This window comes from Oryx dammah, unplaced genomic scaffold, assembly GCF_014754425.2.
Source record: "Oryx dammah isolate SB20612 unplaced genomic scaffold, SCBI_Odam_1.1 HiC_scaffold_28, whole genome shotgun sequence".
Lineage (NCBI taxonomy): Eukaryota > Metazoa > Chordata > Mammalia > Artiodactyla > Bovidae > Oryx > Oryx dammah.
The window spans coordinates 38,201,719-38,219,150 of record NW_024070212.1 but is presented as its reverse complement, the minus strand read 5'-3'; the positions used below and the strand labels follow the sequence as shown (position 1 = coordinate 38,219,150).

At 34.2% G+C, this 17,432-nt stretch overlaps 1 protein-coding gene across 1 annotated transcript; it reads left to right on the top strand.

Annotated features, from left to right (window-relative positions):
• The first annotated feature begins 3,314 nt into the window (after positions 1-3,314).
• LOC120856774 (alpha-amylase 2B) lies at positions 3,315-16,014 on the top strand. Its single transcript, XM_040232194.1, has 10 exons — positions 3,315-3,522; positions 3,877-4,023; positions 8,560-8,757; positions 9,138-9,368; positions 10,162-10,295; positions 11,107-11,229; positions 11,362-11,461; positions 13,100-13,218; positions 13,661-13,786; positions 15,784-16,014. The coding sequence occupies exons 1-10, from the start codon at positions 3,355-3,357 to the stop codon at positions 15,971-15,973; spliced, it is 1,536 nt and encodes a 511-aa protein (XP_040088128.1). The 5' UTR covers positions 3,315-3,354; the 3' UTR covers positions 15,974-16,014.
• The last annotated feature ends 1,418 nt before the right edge of the window (positions 16,015-17,432 follow it).

The window sequence follows — 17,432 nt, the reverse complement described above, 5'->3', positions numbered from 1 at the left end:
TTTGGAATAATAATATAGGACAAAAATAACAAAGGCAAGTATATATATGAAATATCAAACAAAAACCAAACTCAGCTTTTGTCATTGACACTTCATGACAAATATTGTATACTAAATCACCAACATATTAGCATACTTATATGTGCATGATACTTTCCATTACCATAATTCTGATATATAGCTTCCATAAGTTAGCAATGACTTTTAGTGATAATATCTTCTAGGATATTATCCACATGAACCAGAAGATTTCAACATGTGCAATGTGATGTATATTTATCCCTGTCAAGCCTCTTCTCCTCCTTTATTGGTAACAGCACATAGCTTTCCTGTTAAGAAATCACACAGAGACCATATTTCACCCGTTCTGTTAAGAAGGCATGAAAGCGAAAGTGTTAGTCACTCACTCGTGTCTGACTCTTTGAGACCCCTTAGACTGTAGCCCACCAGACTCCTCTGTCCATGGAATTCTCCAGGCAAGAATCCTGGAGGGGGTTGCCGTTCCCTTCTCCAGGGGATCTTCTCGACCCAGGAATTGAACCCAGGTCTCCTGCATCACAGGCAGATTCTTTATTGTCTGAGCCACCAGGGAAGCCCTGTCTGTTAATGCATAGTTAGCCTTATTTCTCACCTGCAGTGGTAGGCATATGATCTAGGATAGGACAATCGAGACAATCCATTTCCTCGTCACAATATTCTGTTCAGGGATGGGTTTATAAACCAAGTCAGAAACCAATTAAGAATCAGTCTTGAGTCTTTGGTTTAAACTGTTGAGAAAGAAGTGCTTGTTTTTTTCTCTGAGTTTGCCAGACTGGTGGGAAGTAACTGCCTTTGAACAGTTTTGCCACCGCACAGCAAAAGCTTGCCTGAGAATTAAGCCAAGACATAGGAATGCAGAGCCAAGAGATAGAGACAAAAAATGGCTTGAGGTTTTTATGAGTTTTTAATTCTAGTCCAAAGCTATCTGTATCCCTTACTTCCTAGTCACAAAACTAACATATTTTACTTGATTTTTTTAATCACTTCAAATCCAAAGCATTCCTATGAATTCCTATGCTTCTTTTTGCTCTACAGTATCTCTCCAAAATTCTCTTTTCTGGACTCACTTGTCATATCACTTTGCTGGCATATATACAATCCCTCATTTTAAGGGTGATCTAGTCCATGTGACCTTAATTTTTCACTATATCCTAGATTCAAAATTAATTAATTTGTTGTTTTCCCTGACAGTGCAAATTTGCTGAATAAAATAGATTCTTTAACCAATATCTTTCTTTGCTCAGTTAATTATTCATATCAACACTCTGGTCTCAGTGAGGAAGTGTCAGAAGATTCACATATTTCTTGATATGTCTCAAACTCTATCTATTTACTGTGGCACTGACAGCTTGCCCTCAAAGCCTTCCAGATGCTCTACCTGGAAGATGTGATACAACATCTCAGACATGATTGTTTTCTTCTGAGCTATGTGGCAACCTGCCATTTTCCTTGTTTGCATTATGGCTTCCTTGATGCCTGTTAACGTACCATGTGGAACTACCTCTTAACTGATATAGACCGCCAGCCCCTTTCCTACTGATGTTGTTTCCTTGTTAAAAGACTATGCTGTTGAAACCACACTTCCACACCAAAGCCAAAATAGAGCTTTTTAGGGCCAGTCTTGTTTAGTCTACTAGGAATCTCTTTCCTGCAACACTATATTGCCTAAGTATCCAATCATCACCTTTTAATTTGTTTATATTAGAAAGAACTTCACTTTACATGCATAGTTTCTTTCTCTAGAATTTACCAGTCAATCTATGGGAACTTGACCACAATCCATCTTAGAGATAGAGCATTTATATTATTCAGAATTACTCCTTACCCTTAATCATTTGATCAAATTTTGCCTTTTTTTTTTTATAAGTCCTTTCTTCAGGATTTCCTAATTTCTTGGGAAAGAGAGAAGTCTTGGCTCTCAGTTTTTTTTTTTTAATTAGTTGAATGTTATTGTTATTACAGTTCCTGATCATGTTAATCCGACCACAAAATATTTCTGACTGGAAATGTTGAGTGTATGGATTTTATGGACATTAAATTTTCCTGAATTCTGAGATAAAACTCCACTGTCTCCTCTTATTCTCAGAACAACAAACAACTGTATTACTGCAGATTAAGATCATAGAATCTTAACATTAAAATAGAATGGAACATTCTGTGTAGCCAAGCAGAACACTTTAGAATTCCCAATGATTTTTATAATTTTCTGTTAGAAGTTAGAGAGCTGTTAGAATTATTTCAATCATCAGATCTATTCTTTGTTTCTTTTTTGATTATCTAGAATCATCACTCCAGGCTCACTTTGATCCCTAATGTTGTTCAAAGCCCCCTGCTCAATCATCGACATATAAATGAATCTACTGAGAATTGACTTGTTGCCTCACTTGGTTACCCTAATGTATTTTTAAGATTAGAAATAGAATGTAAATGCATCAATGCTTATATTGTGAAATACGCTTTACCTCAGTACTGTGATCATTAGCATTTAATTACTTACTTTATCTGAATCCAAAGTTTTTGACAGTGACACTGCTTTTGATGGTGAAATCTATATTTTTGAAAAAAATCCAGAACATCAGAACAGATGTTTTGATGCAATACTTTCACTAAGGGGTTTGCTCAGATGCTCTGTGTGCACTCCTGGAGTAAAGAAGCCTAAAGATCTTATACTTGGTCAAAGCTGAGTCCTGTGATGGAAAAGATGCCACAGAATTAACTTCTGTTTATTTAGTCTCTTGATATATCTGATACTTTATGACTGTATATATAATTAATTTGTATTGTTAACCTCAGAATAAAATGTCATGTTGAAACTTAATTTCTTAATGCAGAAACTTCAATAATGAAAAATTTTGGTTGGGGGTAAAACCAAGACTGAACTAAATATTTTGTTCATTTTGAAACTGAAACACTGAAAATGTTTGCAATAGATAGTTAAGGAAATATTTTGACTGTGAGTTCAGGTGACTCTAATTGTTATTTTCCTTCTATTAGTGAAGGACTTTAGATATAAGATCTAATCCTAGTTAAATAATACATGATTACGCACTTTATAAATATTTAATGCCAGATGTTTAAAAGGTTAGTATTCCCACGATAAGGAAAGCATTGTTATTAAAGCTCATTTAGATGGTATTCTTGGGAGATTTTATGGTTGTTCTTCATCTGTTTAAATTATTATCAATATTTCTTTTCAGATTATGAATAAACAGTTTGTGCTCAAGTGTTTGCTCATTTAACATTTATTTTGTAATATATACTTCTTATAGTAATATAAATAGTTGCTGGAAAGAACACGGACAACTTCAAAGCAAAATGAAGTTTGTTCTGTTGCTTTCAGTGATCGGGTTCTGCTGGGCTCAGTATGACCCACACACCAAATCTGGACGGACATCCATTGTTCATCTGTTTGAATGGCGTTGGGTTGATGTTGCTCTTGAATGTGAGCGATACTTAGCCCCCAAAGGATTTGGAGGGGTTCAAGTGAGTACTGTTCATTGTATAAGTTGCAGACTTTGCTGTGCTGAAAGTAAGTGGTAGTATGCTCTGTGTCTGAAAGCTGGGACACCATTTTACTTCACAGTTAAGTACTCTAAGTAAAACAGTTTTCTGAGGAAGAAAAAAATTTGAAATTGTTGGTGACTCTATGTTTTATTTCTAAGATAATTTTTTTCAGCAGGATATTTCCAATGCAAGGTTAATATTTTCAAACAATTGTAAAGAAATGTAGTTGCCAAAGATTCAGAAATAATTTTAGACTATTGATTACTTTATAGAATATTCAGTGATATAAAGTGAGTCATAAATTGATACCTATTGACATTGTTTTATTTGTAGGTCTCCCCACCCAATGAAAATGCTGTGATTACTAACCCTTCAAGACCTTGGTGGGAAAGATACCAACCAGTTAGCTACAAGTTATGTACAAGATCAGGAAATGAAAATGAATTCAAAGACATGGTGACTAGATGTAACAACGTTGGTGTAAGTGACTTAAAGTTTCCTTTAAACATATGATATAGAAAAATAATTTATCTCTCTTGTCTCTTGTTCCTTTTAAGAAGAATGGTTTTCATACATATAAAAGTTACCTCATGCTTTAGCTATAAATTAAAATGTAATTGTTACCTTATGTTTAATTATAACTATTTTTATATGTACCATTTATCCACTAAAGAAGATGTAATTAAAAGTTTAAGGCCACAGACTTCAACTAATGTATGTTTAAGTTTTATTTTATAAAGCAGAACATCAACTTTCAACCCTTATGGTTGTACACATTTGGGGGGAACTCTTTTCCAGTTAGGAATTAGAAGTTCCATTTACAACATTTGATGTTTCTTTTATATGAATTGTATGGCCACCCATAATTCTTGGATATTCCTTCCCACAAGTACTATGATCGTTTGTAATTATTTTCTCTTTGATGAGGAGCATAATGAGAGACAATTGTTCAGTCCCTAAGTTGTGTCTGATTGTTTGTGACCCCATGAACTGCAGCACACCACGCTTCCCTGTCCTTCACTATCTCCTGTAATTTGCTCAAATTCATGTCCACTGAGTCAGTGGTGCTATCTGACTATCTCATCCTCTTCTGTCCTCTTCTCCTTTTGCCTTCAGTCTTCTCCACATCATGGTCTTTTCAAACGAGTCAGCTTTTCGTATCACATGACCAAAGTATTGGAGCTTCAGCTTCAGCATCAGTCCTTCCAGTGAATATTCAGGGTTGATTTCCTTTTGGATTAACTGCTTTGATCTCTTTGCAGTCCAAGGGACCGTCAAGAATCTTTTCCAGCACCACAGATTGAAAGTATCAATGTTTTGGCGCTCAGCCTTCTTTATGGTCCAACTCTCACATCCATACATGACTACTGAAAAAAAACATAACTTTGACTATACTAACTTTTTTCAGCAAAGTGATGTCTTTGCTTTTTAATACACTGTCTAGATTTGTCACAGCTTTCCTTCCAAGCATTTTTTTTTTTTTTTGCACATTGATGCCTTACTGACAGGTGTCACCATCTCTTTTACAAACTAGATTATCGTCTTAACTGGAATGCACAAGGCAATATCTACAAACACCAAGGAAAGTTAAGTATTGCATCTCTATTTCATTTGGAAAAGAGAAGATTCCCAAATCAAGCTGGTTTTGATTCTTGACAGGAAAGATGGTAGAGATAATTCATGGCAATATATTGATAGACAAAATCCTCAGTAAGAATGCAGTATGGTTGTGTCTACTTTGAAAGAAAGGATTAGATGCTTCAAACCAAAGTGTCAGTTGCATGACTATTAAGTGCTTGAATATGGCCATGTACCACAATGAGTTCTAGTTTGCATGGCGTATGAGCAAGAAACTTAAATAGACAAGATAGTTTTACAGATCTTGTATACAAAATTTGTTTGTTTTATCCATTCATGAAACTTAAAAAAATAAGTTAAATGTGAAGCCAAAACATACATTTTTCTTTAATATTAACTGTCTTTCCTGGTCCTCCTTCAAATCTGTTTACATTTGCTGTGTACATAATGTTCTAGAACAAGTATATTGAGAGAAGATTGAATCCCAGGCAATGAGATAATTTTAGAGAAATAAGTGACCAGACACACAGTTTCTTTCTTTCTTTCTTTTTTTTAAAGCAGCCACACTAATATTTCTGGAGTGTGGCAGGGACCTCAGAACCAATCATTCATCAAAGAAGCATCTTTTAATTTCATTGTTGCAGTCACCATCCACAGTGATTTTGGAGCCCAAGAAAAGAAAACCTGTCACTGCTTCTACTTTTTCCCCTACTATTTGACATGAAGTGATGAGACCAGATACCATGATCTTAGTTTTTTGAATGTTGAGTTTTAAGCCAGCTTTTCACTCTCCTCTTTACCCTCATCAGCAGATTCTTTAGTTCCTTTTCACTTTCTACCATTAGAGTGGTGTCATCCGCATAGCTGAGGTTATTGATATTTCTCTAGGCACCCTTGAATACAGCTTTTGACTCATCCAGCCCAGTATTTCACATGATATACTCTGCACAGAAGTTAAATAAACACAGTGACCATATACAGCCTTGTCTTACTCCTTTCCCCATTTTGAACCATTCACTGCTTCCATGTAAGATTCTAACTGTTGCTTCTTTACCCACACTTAGTTTTCTCAGAAGACAGGCTAGGTGGTCTGTTAATCCCATCTCTCTAAGCATTTTCCATAGTTTGTTATGATCCACACAGTCAAAGGCTTTGACATAGTCAATGAAGCAGATGTTTTTCTGGAATTTCCTTGCTTTCTCTGTGATCTAATGAGAGTTGGTAATTTGATCTCTGGTTTCTCTGCCTTTTCTAAAATCCAGGTTTTATGTGGAAGTTCTTGGTTTACATACTGCTGAAGCCTAGCTTGAAGGATTTGAACATAACCTTGTTAGCATGTAAAATGAGAGCAATTGTACTATAGTTTGAACATTCTTTGGCACTGCTCTTCTTTAGGATTGGGATGAAGTTTGACCTTTTCCAGTCTTGTGTCCACTGCTGAGTTTTCAAAATTTGCTGACATATTGAGTGCAGCACTTTAATAGCATCATCTTTTAGGATTTTAAATAAATCAACTGCAATTCCAACACCTCCACTAGCTTTCTTTGTAGTAATACTTCCTAAAGCCCACTTGATTTCACACTCAAGGATGTCTGGCTCTAGGTGATTGACCATAACATCCTGGTTATCTGGGTCATTAAGACCTTTTTTTTTTTTTTTAATAGTTCTTCTGTGTATTCTTGCCTCCTCTTCTTAATCTCTTGTTCATTTTAGAAGGCCTTCTAATCTCCTTGCTGCTCTCTGGAACTCAGCATTCAGTTGGATATATCTTTCCTTTTCTCCCTTGCTATTTGCTTCTTTTCTTTCCTCAACTATTTCTAAAGGCTGCTCAGACAGCTATGCTGCCTTCTTGCATCTTTTTGTTTTTTTCTGTTTTTCCCCTTTGGGATGGTTTTGGCCACTGCCTCCTAAACAATGATACAAACCTCTGTTCATAGTTCTTCAGGCATTCTGTCTATCAGATCTAATTCCTTGAATCTATTCATCACCTCTACTGTATAATCATAAGGAATTTGATTTAGGTCATACCTGAATGGCCAAGAGGTTTTTACTACTTTTGTTAATTTAAGGATGAATTTTGCAATAAGGACCTCATGTCAGCCACAGTCAGCTCCAGGTCTTGTTTTTGCTGGCTATATGGAGCTTTTCCATCTTCAGCTACAAAAAGAATCTATAGCTATCTTGCCTGTTACTCAGGATATCTCTTGACTTCCTACTTTTGCATTTCAATCCCATATGAAAAGGATATCATTTTTTGGTGTTAGTTCTAGAAGGTCTTGTAGGTTTGTAGAACCTGTCAAGTTTAGGTCCTTCAGCTTCAGTGGCTGGGCCTTAGACTGGATTACTGTGATGTTGAATTTTTTGTCTTGGAAACAAACTGAGATTATTCTGTTGTGTCTCAGATTGCATCCAAGTAATGCATTTCAGACTCTTTTCTTGACTGTGAGGGCTATTCCATTTCATCTAAGGGATTCCTGCCCACAGTAGTAGATGTAATGGTCATCTGAATTAAATTTGTACATTCCCATCCATTTTAATTCACTGATACCTTAGATGTTGATGTTTACTCTTGCTATCTCCTCCTTGACCAAGTCCAATTTACCTTGACCCATGGATCTAACTTAACAGGTTTCTATGCAATATTGTGCTTTACAGCTTTGGACCTTACTTTCACCACCAGACACATCCAAAACTGAGCATCATTCCACTTTGGCACAGCCACTTCATTCTTTTGGAGCAATCAGTAATTGCCCTTCACGCTTCCCAGTGGCATATTGGACACCTTCTGACCTGGCGTCCTCATATTCCGGTGCTATATCTTTTTCCCTCTTTGTGTTCATGGAGTTCTTGCAGCAAGAACACTGGAGTTATTTTCTATTCCCTCCTCCAGTGGGCCACATTTTGTCAGAACTTCTCACTATGACCCATCCATCTTGGGGTGGCCATTCATGACATCACTCATAGATTCCTTGAGCTGTAACTCAGTCAAGACCCTTTTTGCCACAACATGGCTGTGATCCATGAAGGAGATGAGAGACAATATCTACCTTTATTCTTCTGATCCTAAATAGGTAGTGGAGTCTGGCTTCTTATTTCTTAGGATGACCTATGGAAACTTCAAAAACTAATAATCTCTCTTGCCTCAACTGATTCCAGATACTGCCAAAAAAAGTCTCTTTGCATTTTTTCACAGTTCTATTAGTTTGGGGTTCTCTTAATTTATTATATGTATAAACATCTTCCAAGTGCCTAGAATGCTTATAGGGCTTCAATTCACAATGATTTCTTTTCACACTTGACTGTTTTCTTGTAAGATAAGTTATAAAATATCGAAGAAGTATTTTGGAATGTTATCAATGTGCTGTACAATCTAATTAATAATATTATAAATTTCTATCTCTCTGTAAGCCAAACTGAAATGGAAATTTTGCCTTTCAGGTCCGCATTTATGTGGATGCTGTAATTAATCATATGACTGGAAGTGGTGTGAGTGCGGGAACAGGCAGTACTTGTGGAAGTTACTTCAACCCTGGAAGTGAGGATTTTCCAGCAGTCCCATACTCTGGTTGGGATTTTAATGATGGAAAATGTAAAACTGGAAGTGGAGATATTGAGAGCTATAATGATGCTTATCAGGTAATTAGCAAAATATCTATCTACACCTTTTATCATCCATATGTAGTTCACTGATCTCCATTTTAAATGTTAGTTTAGAGTGTTTAGGAAAACAGCATTCCAAGTCTGACTTCAGAATCTCATATCAACATTCAAATCATTTTCCCCAATTTAATTTTTCAAAATGGAAAAACTCATCCACTTTTTCTCCATTTTTTCCATTTTTATAATAAAAAATAGTTCAAAAACATGTCAGTATTAGAATGTCAATATCCCCAGAGACTGGTGCAAAGAAATCACTATTGAAATATCTATTAATGAATAAATGAATGAATAATTGAATGGATTCTCAAGTGAAGGTGGTGTTTTATGTATCAATCACAAAATTTTTATTTCCATAGGTCAGGGATTGTCGTCTCGTTAGTCTTCTTGATCTTGCACTGGAGAAAGATTATGTGCGCTCCACGATTGCTAACTACCTAAACCATCTCATTAACATTGGTGTAGCAGGGTTCCGAATTGATGCTTCTAAGCACATGTGGCCTGGAGACATAAAGGCAGTTTTGAATAAACTGAATAATCTAAACACAAAGTGGTTTCCTTCAGGAAGTAAACCTTTCATTTACCAGGAGGTATGTCAACACATATATGTATATATATCTCCATATAAAATATGACCATTTATTATTCTTTAGAAAATAATTCATCATCAATAATTCATCAGAAAATAAATGGCAGATTTTATTTAAAATGCAGTTTCTTTAGCTTAATGGCTGAATCATTTAGATAGAAGAATGTTCCTTAACCTACTTTTATTCAGGGACGGTACATCTAACTCTATCACAAGAGGTTTGTTATCCAAATGACAAAAATGTATTTAGGCTGCAAAAATCTCCATGTCATGTATCATTTCCCCAGAGGCCATTATAGAAGACAGATAGTAATATAGTTGTCTTAAGACAGGATATCGGACTCTAAATTTTGGCTAGATCACCATTAGGTGTGTTTCTTTAGGCTGATTCATTAACTTCTTTGAGCAACAAGTTTTTTAGAAGTTATTGAAAGGAATAATGATAATGGTTATGTCTTTGTTTTCTCTGGAGATTTGAAGAGGTAATATTTATCAAGTAACAAGATATATTACCAGCCAGATATTAAGTGCTGTACAAGTATGAACTAGTCTTATCATTTATGTGCAAGTTTAAATTAGGTCAGCATTCTCACAGGACAAGTTAGTTTGTCATGTTACTTTTACTATTGTAAGATAGATACATTTTAGGGAAGAAAAATGAGAATCTTGATATAAGGAAAACCATTTGGGGTATTTCATATAATATAGTATAAAGCTATTTTTTATATAATTATAACAGTTAAATTCTTTAAAATTCTTATTTAAATTGTTATTTTCTTCTTCATTTCTACAAGGTCATTGATCTGGGTGGTGAGGCAATTACAAGCAGTGAGTACTTTGGAAATGGCCGTGTGACAGAATTTAAATATGGTGCAAAACTAGGAACAGTTATTCGCAAGTGGAATGGAGAGAAGATGGCTTACTTAAAGTAAATAAAATATGCCTTATCCTTTGAATTATTTCACAGATTTTTTTGGTGATGTTACCCCAACATGAGTTTTCTTCACAATGCCTTCTTATTTAGAAAAATTTCAAGGATTCATTTACTAATAACAAGTGCTGTATATCCCCATATTCCAAGTGATCATCTTTATTATTTAGAATATCAATCACAAGGAAGCTTTTATAGGGACCCAACACCAATCTAGAGATTGTAATTTATGTATTATATGACTGTACTATATTTGATTAATGTTTGCACATAATTTGTGAAAGCCAGGTTCTTGTTAAAGTGATTCTATAATTTATGAAGTTCCTACAGTGTGGCCATTCTATAGACTTTACATATATTAATTAATTTCAAATATTAAAATGTTTATAACAATATAATGTTGAAACTTATTTAATCTAATTTGCAATTCTGTATAAAATGGTATATACGTTGGTCCTTCTGAAGTCTATCTAAATTATAATACACTAAAACTTCTAATATAAATTTTATAGCAAAATTCCTATAACATGAACATAATTCAAGTAACTTCTACATATATACATGCATGGAATGTATTTGTAGATTATATATATATATATAGTTTATAATTTTAAAAAGCTCAGTTTATTCTACAATTAAAATAATTTTAAAAATTAAAAAATTTTAAAACCCTACAGAATAATCATTTAACTAGAGAGAGAGAATTTCATTAAAGAGTGCAATACTGAAAGAAATGCACATTTTGATTATTCTAAAGTTATTGTAAAAGAATACATATATATGTTCTTAAGATTTTCTTTTTTAATAGGAACTGGGGAGAAGGCTGGGGTTTCATGCCTTCTGACAGGGCACTTGTCTTTGTTGATAACCATGACAATCAGCGAGGGCATGGAGCTGGGGGAGCATCTATTCTTACATTCTGGGATCCTAGGTAAGAAACAAAGTTCCCCATTTTTAAACCTACATTTTAATGGTATTAAAAGTATTATTTTCAAAAAATAAAATAAAAAATAAAAGAAAAGTATTATTTTCTTTTATAATAAGATAATTTTGTGCCTTTTAGAATGTACAAAATGGGAGTTGGATTTATGCTTGCTCATCCCTATGGATTTACACGAGTAATGTCAAGCTACCGTTGGACAAGACATTTTGTGGATGGAACAGTAAGTTTTGGTGTTGTACAAAATATCTTCTTCTCAAGAAAAAGAAGTTAATTTTGTTATAACTTCACATATTGCTATAACATTCACTATTTATTTTATCAAATATTTATGAAGTGAAAACCTGAGGCAGGGTTCTTCTAACAATGCAGTGGATATTTTAAAAAATTAAAATGAATGATCTCTGTTGATAAAGAGTATGTAAGCTATTTCAAAGTATGAGAAATTTGCCCACCCACTCTAAAAAATACCACTTAAAAATAAGGATACAATGAATAAAATGTGTACTTGTAAGTACCTGCTTACAGAGTTGATATGAGGATTACAAACTAACACTTCAAAGAAATTTAAAACAGTACCTGCTCATGGTATGAGCAATATAAGTATTTGTTAAATACTTTTTTAAAGAAAGTTTTGTGGACTGCAAAGGCATTATCTAGTTGAGCCAAAGTTCAGTAGGGAAAGTACAGCAGGAAGGAAAATACCTTTATTAAAGAGAAATTTGCTAACTATTCTGAAAATGTTAAAAATCAGAAAAATTTAAGCAGTATGGTAAAGACATTAATCTGAGTAAATATTTTAAAAAGAAACTGAGAAATAAGAATTTAAGTTATTTGGAAAGTTAGTGGGAAGTTTTCTTTTCAAAATGAAGATTTCAAATGCAGCATCATACAGCAACTTCATACCTGAAGTAGAAAATTCTCTTCACTCTGAACCAGATAGATATTCCTCTAGTTTCTAGTAGGCTCTTTACAAATTGAGAAGTCCACTACTACTTTGTATAACAACTCATTCTATTCTTAGATAGCCTTAGATATCCTAAATATTTAGGATATTTCCCTATATATTGAATCAATTTCTTACAATTTCCACTAATTAGTCTTATTTCTGATGGCAGGAGTCATGGCATATGTTCATTTCCCCTTTTCCCATAAAGTCTTCTCCATGACTTCTGCATGCTAACAACTCTTAGCTTGTCCATCATTTATCATACCATATGATTTAAGACAGATATTGATAACCTTCCTAGACATAATCTATTTTTTCCTAAAATTACCTTGAAAGTACCAATTAGAAAAGCACAGTAATAAAATTTGGTCAATTTAGTAAAGAGTATTTTGATATTTTGATTAGAACTTTTATTGAAAAAAGATTTATTAGCAATTATCATTATAAAGATTTTTACATATCTTATTTAATTTTTATAGTAACTAATAATATCATCATTTTACAGAAGAGGAAAATGAGGCATAGAAGTTATGTATATTAACTAAGTCTTTGAGCTAGTAGTAATGGAACCTATCTTTTAGTCCTGCATTTTCTAACACTAAAGTCCTTGCCATTTCAATAACATCACACTGCTTATAGTGATGTTGAAAAGTCATTACAATTCCTTGGAAAAAAATGAGAGACTAAAAAAAATCAAATTCTTGTTTGAAATATGGCACTAGGGAATGAGAAGTTAGGGAGAAGATACACTTAGTAAAAATCCTGAAAAAGTTGAATTCTAAGTGAAGCCACTACAAAAACACAAATAGGACAGATTGAGTTTGATGTCCTAAATAAGGACACATGTAATGTTGAAAATGTGAGCTTTTAAAATTGATTATTATTATTTTTTTTTCTTTTTTACTAATTGAGGATGTTAATGATTGGATGGGGCCACCAAATAATAATGGAGTAATTAAAGAAGTTACTATTAATGCAGATACTACTTGTGGCAATAACTGGGTCTGTGAACATCGATGGCGTCAAATAAGGTAGGAATACTTATTTGGACACATTCTTTAATAATAAACTTTCTTAGCTCTTTTAAAATACCTTTATTTATTTATTGGTTTTTGACTGAGCTGGGTCTTTGTTGCTATGCAGGCTTTTCTCTCCTTGTAGTGAGCGGGGCTACTCTTTGTTGTGGTGTGGGAGTTTCTCACTGAGGTGGCTTCTCTTGTTGTGGAGCATGGGCTTTAGGGTATTTGCAGGCTCAGTAGTTGCAGTTCCCAAGGTCTAGACCACAGGACCAACATTTGTGGCTCATGGGCTTAGTTGCTCCGTGGCATGTGGGATCTTCCTGGATCAGGGATTAGACCCGTTTCTCCTGCTTTGGTAGGCAGATACTCCACTACTGAGCCACCAAGGAAGTCCATTGTTTTGTTTTAAATTGTTGAAGTATCATCAGCATTTCACATGCTATTTTGTTTTTAGGAACATGGTTATGTTCCGTAATGTAGTTGATGGTCAACCTTTTACAAATTGGTGGGATAATGGCAGCAACCAAGTAGCTTTTGGAAGAGGAAACAAAGGATTCATTGTCTTTAACAATGATGACAGGTAAGTAGATCAATTAGAAATAATATTTTATGCTAATATGTTCTTGGTTTATTCTTTTCCTGCTCATTTACTTTTTTCACATCTGAAAAATTCTTTAGATGGCAGATTAAGAAAACATAACAATTAGAAAAGGGTCAGAAGAAAAATGATGATGATTGATTGTTTTTTTTATCTCCTCTGTTTATAATGGCTTTCTTTTCTAAGTGGAGTCATTTTTTGTGCACTCTTCACATTATGGGCAGATGTGATGCATGTGTACTGCTTACATATACACTTCACATGAAATATACATGTTAGTTGCTCAGTCATGTCCAACTCTTTGTGACCCCATGGACTGTAGCCCACCAGGCTCCTCTGTCCGTTTAATTCTCCAGGCAAGAATACTGGAGTGGGTAGCCATTTCCTCCTCTAAGAGATCTTCCTAACCCAGGGGAAGATTCTTTACTTTCTGAGGCACCAGAGAAGCCCCCAAAATATACAAAGTCGTTAATATAAAAGGTCATGAAATCCATAGAAGAATGTCTTAAAAACTTTTAAAATCAATAATGGAAAAATACTGCCTCATATCTGAAATGTCTTTTTTTCTCTCTTTTTTCACCTACTTTAGTACGTAGCTTTTTAGTCTTGTTTTTCACATTCCCGTCTCTCTGTGACAAACAATACTCCTTAAAGCATATATATATTTATAATGAATATGTATATTATGGTCATTGATTCACCTCAGGAGACTTAATACTTTTAGTTCTGAGACATCTCATTACTGCCTTTTCATTTGTGAAACTTATACTCTCTGCCTGCATTATACTGTTTCCCTCACATATGGAATTATAGCTCAGAAGGCATCTTTGCAAGCACTTACAATGTTTTAGTCCCAACTAGATTCCACCCATGTTTAGCTTACTCTTTGCCCAAATGATATTTTACTGACAAAAATAATAATAATAATAATAAATAAAGTATATACTTATCTTCTGCGAGAACCCATTACTAGTCCTTTTTTTTCCTGTCTTTTGTCATATGTGCATGCGTGCTAGGTCCTCTCTGACTCTGTGACCCTATGGATGCCAAGCTTCTCTGTCCATGAGACTCTACAGGCAAGAATACCAGAGTGCATTGCCATTTTCTTGTCCAGGCGACCTTCCTGATCCAGGCATCAAAACTGTGTCTCCCACATCTTCTGCATTGTGGGCAGATTCGTTATCAACTGAGCTATCAGGGAGAGGGAAGAAACATATTTATGAGACAGCGTTTTATTTTAAAATTATATATTTCTTTATAGAAATGCAAGATTATTTTTATCTCCTGCCCAAATTTATTTTAACCTCTTGAAAAAAGATTTTTGAGGAAATAACCAAATTTAAGTTTTGAAAGTAATCAGTATTTTCTTAAGTTCAGATAAGGGTACATTTAAAGTAATTTAAAATTATTTTCTCTAAGTGAAGCAGGTCATTCAAATCTTCACTGATACTCTTCAACTTTATTTTTTGTATAATATTTACTACTGACTAGGAAATTTCTCAGAGAAGGCAATGGCACCCCACTTCAGTACTCTTGCCTAGAAAATCCCATGGACAGAGGAGCCTGGTAGGCTGCAGTCCATGGGGTCGCTCAGAGTCAGATATGACTGAGTGACTTCACTTTCACTTTTCACTTTCATGCATTGGAGAAGGAAATGGCAACCCACTCCAGTGTTCTTGCTAGGAGAATCCCAGGGACGGGGGAGGCTTGTGGGCTGCCGTTGCAAAGAGTCGGACATGACTGAAGCAACTTAGCAGTAGCAGTAGCAAGAACTTTCTATATCTTCTGTAAGAATTTTGTTGACCCTGAGAAAACCAACCACTGGAGAAATCTTTATGTTTAAATTTTATTTTCATTGAGACCTTGACTGCTTCAAGTTCTATAGCACACAGTTAAACAGTTAAACTATTTTAGAGAGTCTGTATTCTTGCTTTTAATTGTGTTGAATTCATATTAAATCTTAAATTTTATTTTTACAGTACACTATCTGCAACTTTGCAAACTGGTCTTCCTGCTGGTACATATTGTGATGTTATTTCTGGAGATAAAAGTGGCAAGAGTTGTACAGGAATTCAAATCAGTGTTTCCAGTGATGGCAAAGCTCATTTTTCTATTAGTAACTCTGCTGAAGATCCATTTATTGCAATTCATGCTGATTCTAAATTATAAAATTTGAATTGAATTAAATACATACACCCAGATAAATAAAATATGTTTTGTTTCTTCTATGTATGTTAACTTCTCATAATTCATTAATTTTTGGTAAAAGCTATAAAAAGTATTGAAACAGTAAAACTCAAAAAAGCATAAAAACACATATACTTAATAATTGTAATTACAATCAACATTTTGTTACATTTTAGAAGATTCTCTTTGAGCTATTTGTCAAAGGAATTTCTAAGAACTCAGAAAAGCATGATGAAAAATTTGTTTGTTACCATTAATACCACTTGCCTAGCTACATATCTCTAATCCAGGTTTATATTTCTTACATCGGGTATTTCTAACAATTAGTTAAGGGTAGCTAATTTAATGATGGTTTGCATACAAAGTCATAACATTCGTATATTTTTTACAATATAAAAGGCCCTTTCATAGTTGATAAGTTAAAAAATAAAAGAAAATTAAATTAGGTAGTATATAATTCTTAATTATCTTGAACTCACAGGAATCTTCTCCTACTTTCTCGGTATTCATTTCTTTCTTTCTCTTTCCAATAGCTTTAGCATGATGGTGTTGTATGACTTTTGTTCCATCTCTTAATCCCTGATATTAATTTTCATAGGGTTCTCATGACTCCCTATATTCAGTTTTTTTTTCTTTTCTCCTGATCCTTTAGCTGTTTATTCTTCTTCTCCTTGATTCTCAATGTGGGATTTATTAAAGCTCTCGGCTAGGTAGTCTTATAACTCTCAGGTGTTTTATTTTCATAGTTGGATAAGAAAATGAAGCCATAATTTGGAAATTCTCTCCTTTTTACTCACAAATCTACCTATACTTGGCCCTATCTTTCTCTTCTTTCCTCCTGTCATAATGAACAAAGTGCATTTTACCAAAGTCTGCTCCCTCCATTTTACCTTTTTGAGAACTTTACTGCTTAGATTATCTTTCTCTTCTGATTTAACAGTCTTTCTTTTATTGACATAATAGTCCCCTCAGATCCTTTCAACTAAAAAAAAAATTCATAACCTCAATTTTTCTCTTTCTAGTCGAACTTTGGACTTTTCATCACACAGTCTCAACATCCTCAACACTAGTCATTTTTCATCTCCTTACTCCTTAGTTTCCATCGTCACTTCATTGCTCGTCAACATAATAAAAAATATTTATGTTACTCATACAACGTACTTCACTGTCCTCATCTTTTTCTATTTCACAACACTACCCAATATGGAGAGACAATCTCACATCCTCTCTTCCTTTGGTCTCTGTGATTCTATTCTTTCTTTTCCTTCTCTCACCAATTACTCTTTTTCAGATTTTGTTTTATTGACTTGGCTTCTGTTTAACCTAAAATCTCATTTGGATTGAATTTTCTTCTTTCTGTATCCTCTCTCTAAGTGACCGCAATTGTTTCCATGGGTTTAAAACACATACTTTAGCATGGAGGCCTATATCTGCACACCAG

Bases quoted from the DNA above. Each gene is read 5' to 3' on its own strand.
- LOC120856774 (XM_040232194.1), top strand. From the start codon at position 3,355: ATGAAGTTTGTTCTGTTGCTTTCAGTGATCGGGTTCTGCTGGGCTCAG. The intron at 10,296-11,106 runs GTAAATAAAATA...CTTTTTTAATAG, and splicing joins GAGAAGATGGCTTACTTAAA to GAACTGGGGAGAAGGCTGGG. The intron at 11,462-13,099 runs GTAAGTTTTGGT...TTACTAATTGAG, and splicing joins GACATTTTGTGGATGGAACA to GATGTTAATGATTGGATGGG.